Here is a 13,341-nt window from a genome sequence, read left to right on the forward strand (position 1 = left end):
AGCAGAATTGGGAGCACCGTCTAATGTACAGTGGCTGCCTGTGTGCCTGGTGGGGCTGGAAGGAGGCACATTTCTTCTGTCCGATCTGTAGTTCACCAGAAACACCATTACTACTGAGGGTGATTCCTGACACCTCAAAGAGCAGCAGTCAAGTCCTTCAGAGAACAGCTGCCTTTCAAAAGTATTCTTTCTGGGACTCAAGAGCCATGTAATGGTTTACGTGACTAGTGATGATCAAAGCAAATATATCACTGCTGAGCGTGTGGATGTTATGCAGGCGGCACGCAAGCCAGGAAGAAACGGGGCTCAGTGCATCACTGCATTGTTCCTGCAGACCCCGAAGCTTCCTGGTCCTGGTACTGCTCCCACACCTGGAAGGCTCGGCTACCTCGGAGTCCCTGGAGTTCCCCCTTCTCACTGCCACCACAACTCAGGTCCTGACCCCGGCCTATTGGCACAGGCATAGTACCCGCCCCTCCTGGGCTCCTCCCTACACCCAGTAAACCATCCCTTTGTGAGCCCATGTGTGAGAAAGACTGTTGATGGGAAGAAAAGATGACTGGAATCCAGGTGAGTAAAGGGGAGAGATCTATACCACCACCACAGTTCAAGGACAAGTTACACTATGAAATTAAGTGTAACAGGAGCCCACAGGGGAGGAGGGAAGGATTACTTCCAGCTTGGGCTAGGCCGATGGGGTCAAGAACAACCCCATGGAGGACACAGCATTCAGGTAGTCTGTGGGGGTGGGGAAGGCATGTCCAACTTCCGCAGCAACCAGTGTGCACAGGATTACCCATCTGCACCCCTGGGTGTCAGTCAGGCATAGTCACTGACTAGCAGCGGTCAAGGGAAAGACAGCAGAGGGTTGCCAACCAGTTTCCATGTTCCCTCCTCACCCCCACCCTGGCCAACATTCCAGATGGAAGAGGCTCCTCTAGCCAGAACGCCCAAGGCAGGCAGACGTGGAGCAGAGCCCTCCTGCCGGTCCAGGGTGGCCAGGGAACTGAGCAGAAGTCACCTTTGCCGCGTGAGCCGCTGAGCGTCCCCACAGCCCAATCCAGCCCACCCGGTTGGGACTGAAGCACACTGGCAGGAGTGCGCCGTGGCGTCTATAAGGACAAAGGGCATTCTGGGTGACAGGGCAGCACTGGCCAGGACAGGAGACGCTTCTGGAGGGACTTCTGGAGGGCTTCCTTGGTTTGGCTGGAGTGTCGGGGAGCTGGAGACGGGTAAGAGAGCAGTGGGAAGGAAGACTGGAAAAGGAGCGTCGGGAAGCACTGTGGAGAGTGTGCAACACCAGGCAAGGGAATGGTCATCGGGGGGAGGGGAAGAGCCTGGCACCCACGTATCAGGTAAACTGGGGAAGGCGGGGTGCAAGATGTGGAGCCACCGCTAGTCGGTAAGGCTGGACTGAACCAGGAGCAGCGGGATAGATGGAAGGCGTATTATATGGAGTTAGAGGCAAGAGCACGTGTGACTGACTGCGTACTGAGGGGGAAAAAAGAAAAGAAAAGCAAAATTGCATGCACTTTGGAATCCAAGTAACCAGGAAAGTGATGTCACTGCAAAGATGAAATAAGGACGAAGGGGAAAGGGATGGGCTTGTGGAGCACAGCATGAGCGCAAATCTAACATTTTCATTTTCAGCAAGCTCTAATAGCTAACACCATAAGCCTTGCATGCACTTTGGAATCCAAGTAACCAGGAAAGTGACGTCACTGCAAAGATGAAATAAGGACGAAGGGGAAAGGGACGGGCTTGTGGAGCACAGCATGAGCGCAAATCTAACATTTTCATTTTCAGCAAGCTCTAATAGCTAACACCATAAGCCAGGACCCCCACCGAGGGCTTTCGGGGCAGTGGCTCCCTAACCTGTCACCTGTGGGACAGATGGCGATGTGAGGCTGCAGCCCAGGAGTGAGGACAGATGGAAAACACAGATGTGACAGCCACCCCTGCCGAAACCCGAAATGTGGACGGGACTGCTGTGGGAGCCTGCGAAGGGAGGGAAGAAGGACACCAGACAGACTTCCCCAGACAGGGACCACCACTGACAGCACAGGGGGAGGAGAACCAGTGCGCTGACAAGAGATTTTTCAAGAGTGAGGAGGATGTGGGGGGCGCCAGGGATTGAGAGGGCAGCTGGGGCAGCAAAGCACAGTCAGAGGGAGTAAGCGGGTAACCACCCACACAGGCACTACTCTCAGAAGCAGCAGCTGGAAAAGGGAAGGGAAAATGAACGCAGCCATAGTTGGAAGAGAGAGACGAGGAAAAAGTCTTAGGATCCATGCAGACTAACACGGCAGAGAGAAAAGCCTTTACCCAGCGGTGCGTGGGGCTTGGGGCGCAGAAGGAGGCAATCACGGGGCACAGGGAGACTGCAGTGAGGGAGAAAATACCCCCACCCCACAGTGCACCCTCAGGGACCCACACCCTGAACCACGGCTCCCCTACTGCCCACCTGCCGACCCCATTGCATGGAAATTCTCATTTGTGCACAGAAGGCCCAGAGCATGACGTCATAAACCACCTCTGGTCCTTCACACATGGCTTCTCCCAGTTCCTTATGTGAAGTCCAACCATACCACGCCCCTCCCTAATGCCCCTTCCTCAGTCTGTGCCATGGCGTTCACTGTCTCCCAAAAGCAGGGGCAGCAATCCCCATCAACGGCCCGCCTCCCTCTCCTCTTTCTAGAAAGCCCTTCTCATCATGAGGTCTTTTGTCACGTAACTGCTGGCTCTCTCTCCTCAAAACAATCATGTTCTCTTTGTGTTTAAGTTATTTGTGTGCTAGTCTTATCCCCCACCTATTAGATGCTAAGCTTCTTAAGATGTGCAACTACTTCTTGACATTAAATCTCCTTGGCCTCTGCAGCAAGGATTTGCCCGTAGAGGAGAGAGTAAATGTTTGCGGAACGAATGCTTGAGGTTCAGCTGGGAAGGCATGGTCTTAAATACAGCTCCCTACACTAACCGAGCGAAAAATAAAAATGGAATGTTTAAACCCTTACAATGGCAAGTTCTCACGCAGGAAGAAAACCAAAACGAGCCTGGGATATCTTCCACTGGAAAGCAAGGACACTCAAAGGCTAATAATGAGGGAGTGTCAGCAGGACAAAGGAATTGGCTGAAAAGGAGGGCCAAACTTGGGATCATCTGAGCATCAGAATTTGATACTGAATATTGCTACACATTTTCGAGGAATGGAATCTAACGGCTGCTGCTTCTGTGAATTCAGGATGGCTATAATCATGAAAGCGATTTGGTTGTAATCAGCCAAAAACTATCCTGGCTCCAAGATCTCCTAGTATTCATAGGTTTATTCAAATTGTAATAATTTTGTACAGCATTTCAGAAATAGTGTACTTTACCTTGGGAGGAAGTGTATGGTTCTGTATAATGTCCATTATAATGCCGCTGGGGTGGGGGAGGCATCACATAGGGCTGGGGCTTAGGCTAAGGAATGGAAAGTTGGAAACAGGGTTAAAACACATTGCTGCCTACGTAATATATGTAAAGTAAGTCTCTGCTGGTTTCTTTCTGTCCATTAAAAAACTCCTAGGGAAGTTAAATACATTATATAGAAAATAAACATGAAGACCCTACAGCTCTTACCATATCTGTCACTTTCAGTGTCTCCCAGAATGACAATGCCAAGGCCTACGCACTAGTATCAGACACCAGAGATCACAAGAAAACAAGCTGTACCCAAAAAGTTAAGAGCGAGAAGGAATAGACAAAGTTTCCTGAATTCTTATGTAAACCTAAGAATATGAAAAGCTTTTATGTAGTGTATTTAATTTAGCAAAATAGGCAAAATTAGCTAGCATTTTACATATCTACTACCTTCTGATTGCTCTTCACTAATAGTCAAAAAATTTAAGCATTAGGTTGGACCTAATATTTAAATATGAATAATAAAATAAATTATTACAGAAATATTAGGGTCAGCCTATAGAAAATTGGTTAATTTCTAACCATTTCTTTGGATAAAAACAATCAAATACCAGCACACTTTTGTGGTCCAAACTAAAAATTAGTACTGTCAAAAGTATCTTTTATTAAGGAAGATAACACTAAAAGAAAAAAAGCAATTACATTTTTCCTTCTTTCTTACCAGGGACACCCTTGAAGACGACCTCCTCCTAATTGGGTTCACTGTGACAGTCTGAGTTTGCCTATAAAAATAAGACATGTCGTTGAGACATACATACATGTAGTTTTCCTAATTCTGCCAAAATAAATTAATAAGAAGGTAAAATAATAAATCTGTTAAACCAAGAAGAGGACAAACTAATCCAGTCATGAATTAGAGAAAAGGAGACACTGTCCTCACTTGGGGCCTCCACTCTTAGTGGCTGCCCAGACCCCTTCCGCCCACACTCCAGGGTCTGACCCTACAACCTCTGCCTGGACGAGCAGAGGATGGGCAGGTTTATCTTTTCCTGGTCTATCCAGGTAAAACCTTGGAATGAGCATATGCAGAGAGGAAACGGGGCAAACATCCCAGGGAAGCAAGACTCAGTGCAAATGCGTCTCTCCTGGGGGCTTGGTCAGCACTGACCACCTCCATTAACAGTCCTGAGGGGTGACCATCCACTGCCAGAAGCCTGAAGCAATGGGAAATGCCTTTAGTTAAAATCCTCATAACTACACACTACAAACATAATCAAGAAATAAATTTATAGGGGTGCCTGGATGGCTCAATGGGTTAAGCCTCTGCCTTCGGCCCAGGTCATGATCTCAAGGTCCTGGGATCAAGACATTGGGCTCTCTGCTCAGTGGGGAGCCTGCTTCCCCGCACCCCCCCACCTGCCTCTCTGCCTACTTGAGATCTCTCTCTGTCAAATAAATAAATTAAATCTTAAAAAAAATATTTATAACTTTGGTAACTTAAGAAACTAGATTTCCTATAAGGAACTAAGTTAGAGAAAGCAAAAATGTAGATTTGGTTCAGTGGGCCAATGGTAAACCAATTTACTTTTCTTTGCAAGAACTTCTCTCTGATTGGTTTTAAACCACCTGTGGGTGGTTCAGTTGGTCATGAGTTCAGGTCCTGCCCTGGGCCCATGCTTCCCATGGAGCTGACTTAAAAAACAACAGTAACAACAATAAACAACAATAAAGAAAGCAAGGAGGCTATTAAGAAGTGTGGACTGACATTTATCAGATAATCTGAGATTTTAAACGACTCCCATCAAGTTTCATCTTTGAATAAATAATTACATAAAAAAGGAACAAGAGACAAAATAGCTCATGTGTAATTTTAACCATTTTTGAATTTTATTTATTTATTTCACAGACAGAGATCACAAGCAGGCAGAGAGAGAGAGGGGGAAACAGGTTCTCCGTTGAGCAGAGAGCCTGACGCGGGCCCGATCCTATGACCCTGGGATCACGACCTGAGCTGAAGGCAGAGGCTTTAGCCCACTGAGCCACCCAGGCGCCCCTATTTTAACCATTTTTAAACAGAGACAGGATTTTGTTGTTCTTGTGTGCAGTTTATTTCATATAAAATCTTGGAACTTAAACATATAGGTTTCTTGGCTTTGTTGATGACTTTGTATTTTCACCAAGTGCTTTTTTGGGGTGACTTTTGGTTATAGTCTTCTAAGGACTGATTACTAAAAAACCATACTCATAAAGTGAACACTCAACCTGTTTAATCAGCAAATGAACTATAATATCAAACCTTACACCTCCTAAATTAACATGATTCTTAGCATTCTAACCACTAGTACCTTATTATGATTATTTTTTAAGATTTTATTTATTTGTCAGAGAGAGAGGGAACACAAGCCAGCGAGGTAGGGGGTGGGCAGAGGGAGAAGCAGGCTTCCTGCACAGGAAACCGATGTGGGGCTTGATCCCAGCACCCTGGGATCATGACCTGAGGTGAAGGCGGACGCTTAACCGACTGAGCCACCCAGGCGTTTCCCACTAGTACCTTATATTCAAAACCTGAAAATTAGCTTATTTTGAGAAGACTTAAGATAAAATAAAACTAGTGCTTATCATCTCTGATTAAAAATGATCACCAGGGGTGCCTGGGTGGCTTAGTGGGTTAAAGCCTCTGCCTTTGGCTCGGGTCATGATCCCGGGGTCCTAGGATTGAGCCCCTCATCGGGCTCTCTGCTCGGCGGGGTGCCTGCTTCCCTTCCTCTCTCTCTGCCTACTTGTGATCTCTGTCAAATAAATAAGTAAAATCTTTAAAAAATAAAAAATAAAAAATTTTAAATGATCACAAAATACTGGGCTGGAATGAAACTCGGTTGGTACTGACTCAGTAACAAAGTGTTAGAATAAGGGAACAGAAGAGCCATCTGAAAAATGGTCTACCCCAAAATAAAAACTGATTATGTGATAAAGGTGATCTTCCAGCTTAGCAGAGAGAAAGACAGGTTATTTGTACAATGGACCATCTATAAGAAGTTCAAGTCTCATATAATGCCACAACATAGCAGATGGATTTAAAAACTAAAAATTTAAATATGAAGTCATAAGTAAACTTACAGAAAATATAAGTGAATACTTCTATTATATATCATAGGCTGAAGATATATCTAAACCCAAAAGCAGTAATAGAAATTACAAAGGAAAAAACAAAACTGAGTGTTTATCAGGCACTTAACATCAGCTGACTTCAATTTGTTTTATTAGGTGACCTTTTCTAATTCAATGCTTTTGGTAATAATTTCCTTTCATCATCATCATAATGTGTTGAGGTTGTTGCTAAAGAGTAAGTGTATCTTTTCCAAAGAACATTCCATCTGCCAGAATTTATGTCACTCAACAATAACAAAATGGATGTTAATTCTATTAGGCTGCAAAAACACCTGTATCCATCAGTAAACCTCTGTGGGTCCTAACTGAGGCCTCCTTAGTGGTGGGAGGTGGGACGGTGAACCCAGGCACTGCGTTTTGTTTTGTTAACTGCTCCTTAACTGTACGTTAAAAATAGTTCTTAAAATCAATGCCCAGAATCTGAAGGCATCATTTTGCAGCCTTGAGGTTTCCTTTGCTGCTGCTTATTCTCCAGGTCAGGGCTAGGTTTAGGCAAAACTGAGTCCTTTGAAGTTTATATTTAGTCCAAACGGACTGAACTTCTAAATTACTATCAACTCAACCTGGGTGCCTGGGTGGCTCAGTCCGTTGGGCGGCCAACTCTTGATTTCAGCTCAAGTCATGAGCTCAGCGTCGTGAGATCAAGCCCCGCATCAGGCTCCGTGCTGGGCAGAGGGCCTGCTTAAGAGTCTCTCTCTCCCTACCCCCTCTGAGCCTCCCCACCTCATACTCACACATGCTCTCTCTCTAAAAATAAAAAAGTACTATACATTCAAAATTCAAAAATGAGAAGGAAGGGCTGTCAACAAAATAATATTCCAACAACATGTCCAGACTTGCCCAGCCTGGGGCAAAAATAAAACTTAAATGTGTTGAGCTCAGAATGCAAAGATGCAGAGCTTGGAAGCAAAGGCAGTATCTCCCACACGCGGCATCTATTTTGGCGCCCGAGCCGGAAGTGCAGGGGCGACACTGTCCACGGCAGAGGCCACGTCTTACTAAACACAAACAAACACCTTTTTCTCCTGCCCCACTGCTCAGCTCAGCGGCCTCGCCATCGGTTCTAATACCCACCTCCTCCTCCTTCCTGCCGCTGCTCTTGTAACTGCAGCTTAGGGGAGACCAGCTCTTCTAATCTGAGCCTCTAAGACCACACGGTCTAACCGCTGGTGGGTGTTTTCCAGACTTTCTGGGCAGTTACTGTGTTGACAGGTGCTGCTAAAAATGAGACAGCTGAAGAACTCGTAGGCACAAAATCACTGGAATGTGCGCCCTGGAGAAAACAAGGACTAAAGGTGGCTAGCCTCAGCAGAGTTAAGTATGACTTCTACTGAAACAGGGCTAAGGACGGTACATGATGATCTCCCAGAATCTGAACACACCAGAAGGGATGCCAGTTACTATCCTGGTTTTCCAGATGAGGAAACCAATACTTAGGCTAAGGAAAGGACTCTTCTTGGTCACGTGACCAGGGAGTACAGGAATGAGCACTTGAACCAGGCCTGTGTCTCAGATTAACCAAGCACAGGCTCCCAACAGTCTGTCATTTGTCTGAACCCCCTCTGCCTACTTGTGATCTCTGTCTGTCATATAAATAAATAAAATCTTGAAGGAAAAAAAAAAGAGAGAATATAATGGTATCTCTGGTGCCCGGCACACAAGGAAGGCCTCAAATGTCTGTTGAGCAAACAAGTGATACAGTGAGTGACGACAGAAGTGGATGCTAATTACTGAGCATTTACAGTGAAGCTATTTCTTTTTCTTTTTCTTTTTTTTTTTAAAGATTTTATTTAATTGACAAAGAGAGAGATCACAAGTAGGCAGAGAGGGGGAGAGGGGAACAGGCTCCCCACCGAGCAGAGAGCCGAATGCAGGGCTCCATCCCAGGACCCTGAGATTATGACCTAAGCCAAAGGCAGAGGCTTAACGCCCTGAGCCACCCATGCGCCCCTATAGTGAAGCTATTTCTAAGAGTTGTTTCAACTTTGTTTTGTGAGCTTCTTTTCTCATAGATTTATAGCTAATGAAGAGATTCTGATAAACAAAAAATGTATTGGATGGTGGAAATACCTAGAAAACATTAGTCTCAGTGACCTTCTCTGATGGGATAGGGGCTACTCTATCTCCTCCCAGGCCTTCTCCTGTCCGTTTATTTTCTTTTTAAAGATTTATTTATTTATTAGAGAGACAGTACAAGCAAAAGAGTGGGGGGGGTAGGAGCAGAGGGAGACAAGCAGACTCGCCACTGAGCAGGGACACCTCCCCACCCCTACCCCCAAGATGGGCTCCATCCCAGAACCCTGAGAACATGACCTGAGCCAAAATCAAGAGCCAGACACTCAACCAACTGAGCCATCCAGGCACCCCTCCTCCAGTCTCTTTAAACGCTGCAGTGGGCCTACAAGAAGGGGCAGCCCCATCACCCCCCCCATGAAGGGCCTCCTCCAGCATGGGCACACACCAACCCTCACACCTGCTAGTGACTGAAATTCAGCTTTCCCTCTAGATAAAGTCTCCTGAAACCTTGATCACATGGCTCTGCAGATTGGGGAGGTACATTCCTCCCCAAGATTCTCTTTCTCTCCTAGTCTTTTTCTCATATATGTTAGAGAAGCTGATTACAGCAGGACCAATTCTAAGGTTTGGAAGACATTATCTGATCAAACAAACTGACCTTATCTCCTGTGATTCCTAAACCAACTCTAAAGGAATATTAATATTTTTCTTCTCACATTTGTAAGGCTTGGGTGACATAAGATGATTCTGTTATTTAAAGCACCTTCTTGGGGCACCTGGGTGGCTCATTGGATTAAAGCCTCTGCCTTCGGCTCAGGTCATGATCCCAGGGTCCTGGGACCGAGCCCCAAATCGGGCTCTCTGCTCAGCAGGGAGCCTGCTTTCCCCTCTCTCTCTACCTGCCTCTCTGCCTACTTGTGATCTCTGTCTGTCAAATAAATAAAATCTTTTTAAAAAATAAATAAATAAAGTACCTTCTTTTAAAAAGTGGAGGGAGGGGGCAAGATTTATGATGGATCATGTCATTTTATAAATTCTAAAATACGGTCATCTGGGTTAAGTTTGGATGAGTCACACCAAGGCCATCCCAAACACCACTGAATTATATATCAGGACTGAGGGGTGTGGAAACGGACACTCTAGGAGCAAAGTCCTTCTATACAAGTAGAACCATCTCCTAAGCCACCAGGCACCCCAGGCTGACCCAGCTATCCAGAATCTACTGTCCAATTTCAGGCTTGCTACAGTTTCATTAAATGCCCATCACACTCCAAAATGACCCATCTGGACCATGAGAACAAATCTACCAATATTCCAGGATCGTTATACTAAATGTGACTGAACAGTCTAGGTTGAGAGCCTTAAAAAAAGATCATAAAATTTGAACACACAGGCCAAGTGCAGCTCCATCCCAGGACTCTGAGATCACAACCTAAGCTTAGTCAGCTGCTTAACTGACTGAGCCACCCAGGAGCCCCTTGTGTTTTCTTTATATAGACCATAATAATGAAGCTGACGATCATAATAATGTGGTTATATTCTTATTTAGCAAGAAACCGCAATATTACAAAGCTTAGACTTCTATAAGTGAATTGATTTCTTTTCCATCTGAACTTTATAATCATTGGCAAGTGGGGATTTGCAAAAAACAAACAAAAAAAACTCCTTTAAAAAAGGCATTGAGGAGCGCCTGGGTGGCTCAATGGGTTAAGCCTCTGCCTTCAGGTCATGATCTCAAGGTCCTGGGATTGAGCCCCACATCGGGCTCTTTGCTCAGCAGGGGGCCTACTCCCTGCCCCCCCCCGACCTGCCTCTCTGCCTACTTGTGATCTCTGTCTGTCAAATAAATAAATAAAATCTTAAAATAAATAAATAAAGGCACTGGGGCACCTGGGAGGCTCAGTTGGTTAAGCTTTGGCCTTCGGCTTAGGTCACAATCCCAGGGTCCTGGGATCGTGCACCTCGTCAGGCTCCTTGCTCAGCAGAGAGTCTGCGTATCCCTCTCTCTCTCCCTCTGCTTCTCCCCCTGCTTATGCTGCCTCTAGCTCTCTCAAATAAATAAAATCTTAAAAAAAAAAAAAAGGCATTAACCACTAATCAATATGGATGCCTACTGGCAAGAGATGATATTTTGGGTCTATTCAAAATGATTGCTTTGATACGCCATTCTTTTCCAGAAGAGGTAACTGAGGTTCTAAGGGTCCAACACTACGAAGACCCTCACACTTAGGAAAGGCCGTGCCCCTCCAGAATGCTATGGACTGCCTGAACCTCAGAACACCGCTTCTGCCTAAGAATAGTGTCACACGTGCTCAGATAACCAGGCCAGCCCAGGAGAGCCCCATATGTGACTAGCCTGGACTCCTAGCACCACGGAATCTGGCCCCCAGGGGAAGTGCGTTCACACACAAAGACACTCTGACCTGAGAGTGCCGCCCTCAGAGAGGGCTTCCCAGAACCACAAAGAAAGCAGGGCTCCTCCTCCCTGTCGGGGAGTGCGTTCCCAAATCCCATCCGCAGACCAGCAGCAGACTCAGAGGAAAGCACGGTTGGGGGAGGAAGTTTTCAAAGGGAAAAGGAGGACTGGGGCCTCGAGGCTGATTGCTGGCTTGTTCTCTCACAGGGTCATCCCTGATCATTTCTTTTCCTTCGTGAGTCCCAAAGATAGGCCTGCCCTTTGCACGGTTATTCTTAACCAAGTTTTCTTCACACCTTCGGTACTTAAAAAATAGATAGTATTCCCAGAGCCTTTCCTCTTCCTTCTTGGCCTGAAGGGACAAATGTCCTGTTCAGGTGTTTTATTTCCTCAATTTACAATCTGTGATAAAAGGAAATCAACAAGGAGCAAACGGCTCTCTCTCCTCCCCTCTGACACCCAGCACCGTCTCAGGCTTCCATCACTCACTAAGCCTGAGGTGCCAGGTGCCCTGGCAGCCACTGGACACTGGCAGGTGAGACACAAATGCCTGGTCCACACAGGACAGCAGGCATGTGCCATGCCCGCGGCCCCATGTGGTGCAGGGAGCACCGGCTGTACAGCGGACCATGACATTGCAGGCCTCTACATCCCCATACCTTGGTCTACAAAAGGGCAGTAGTAACTGTACAAATCAGGCAACTGTAAAGAGGAAAGGAGATAAAAGCTCTCTGCATAATGCTTGGCCCAGAGAAAGTATCCAGGGAATCAGATCATTGTTATGAAAGTGGTAGGAAACAACCAGTACTTTGAGAATGGGACAAAGAATGAAGCAAACTAAATGCTGGTGGCCTCCAGGACGGCCCCACTTGCACCGATCAGGACAAACCACAAAGAGTCTGCCAGAGAAGGGGGAAGAGCACATTCCAGCAAGACCTGGGGCTGCAGGAGCCATCGGTGTTGTGAGGACTGTGGGCTCCGGGGCCGGGGCCAGGGGTCAGCTGGGCAGGACTCTTGCACTTCAAGCCATAGCTAAGGAAGGGTGCAGAAGGGGACAGGCTCAGATGTGGTTCTGAGCTAGAACTTCGGTGAAGTGCTACATCTTTTGCTCATCCATCCAGAAAACTGGCTGGAGCCAGGGGAGATGGGGTAGGGGAGCCAGACGGGAGGCAGCCACAATGCGCCGGGGGGAGAGGGCAGCTTAAAGGAAGGTTGTGGATATGGAGTGAAACCTTCCACATCTCAGGGTAGATGCCATCTACTGGGAAGCCTTTCCTAGCTTGGCAGTTCTGGGTTAGAAGCCCTTCTTCTAAGGGCTCCTCCAGCACCACGGACATCCCCAATCAGATCTCTTAACATGCATTTCTTCAACAAATTCACCAAGGCCTACTGTGGGCCAGCCCCTTGCTCAGCACCAGGAACACAGGGACTAACCAAAGTGCCTGCCCCCACATTGCTGTGGGGCTTACCTGCTGAGAAGAGAGTCAGGCAATAAACAAGTAAGCAAGCATATATACAAGTACTAGGAAGAATAAATCAGGGCAAGGGGAGGGACAGAGACAGGCAGCGGGCAGGGAGGGAGCACCCGGGGCAGCCAGGCTCCCTCTGATCACATGACGACGGACACAGTGGGAGAATGAGGCATGGGAAGGAAGAGCATTTCAGGCTGAGGAAGGGGCAAGCACAGTGTCCCTGAGGGCAAAACATGTTCACAGACCGGAAAGGATCCTAATGTGGCTGGCAGAGGGTGAGCAGGAGGAGGGTATAAAGGAAACAAGGTGGGAACCAGGCAAGGACCAGATCTCAGATGGTCTTGTACTTTCAAGCATGACGAAATACCAGTGTAGGGTTTTAAGGGCGAGAGATCTGACCCATATTCAACTAAGACCAGTCTGGCTGACATCTGGAAACAAGCTGTAGGCAGGGCAGGCGCAGACGTGGGAAGAGCGTCAGAAGGCTCCAGCAATCCTACAGAGGAGAAACACTGGCAGCTTCGCATCACATTGTTAGCAGAGGAGGTGGTAAAAGTAGTCAGATTTCAGATACATTTCGAAGGCAGAGTCTGCTGATAAACTGGATGTGGGATGAAGGAAACAGGAGTCTGATGGAATTAAGTAGGTTTGGGGCCTACTTAATGGAGTGAATATGAAGTGCTGCCATTTATGGAATGGGAAAGAGTAGGGAAGAAGCAGATTTGGGGCCAGGAAGAGGAAGAGGGCATCAAGTTTGGGTTTAGACATTATCACGTCTGAGATGCCTCTTAGGTCCCCAAGTGGAGAGGTCAACAGGCAGTCAGCTGTGCTCAGGGAGAAGACTGAGCTAGAAATAAAACCAGATGAACT

At 46.9% G+C, this 13,341-nt stretch overlaps 1 protein-coding gene across 1 annotated transcript in view; it reads right to left on the bottom strand.

Annotated features, from left to right (window-relative positions):
• Positions 1–13,341, bottom strand: part of PTPN21 (protein tyrosine phosphatase non-receptor type 21) — an 80,087-nt gene that overhangs the window by 15,477 nt on the left and 51,269 nt on the right. Inside the window, exons 11-12 of the mRNA XM_044231409.1 lie at positions 4,121–4,181; positions 3,375–3,459 (exon numbers count right to left, since the gene is read on the bottom strand). Of these exons, the coding sequence (XP_044087344.1) occupies positions 3,375–3,459; positions 4,121–4,181 (146 nt within the window). The remainder of the gene's footprint in view (positions 1–3,374; positions 3,460–4,120; positions 4,182–13,341) is intronic.

This window comes from Neovison vison, chromosome 13, assembly GCF_020171115.1.
Source record: "Neovison vison isolate M4711 chromosome 13, ASM_NN_V1, whole genome shotgun sequence".
NCBI classification, from domain to species: domain Eukaryota; kingdom Metazoa; phylum Chordata; class Mammalia; order Carnivora; family Mustelidae; genus Neogale; species Neogale vison.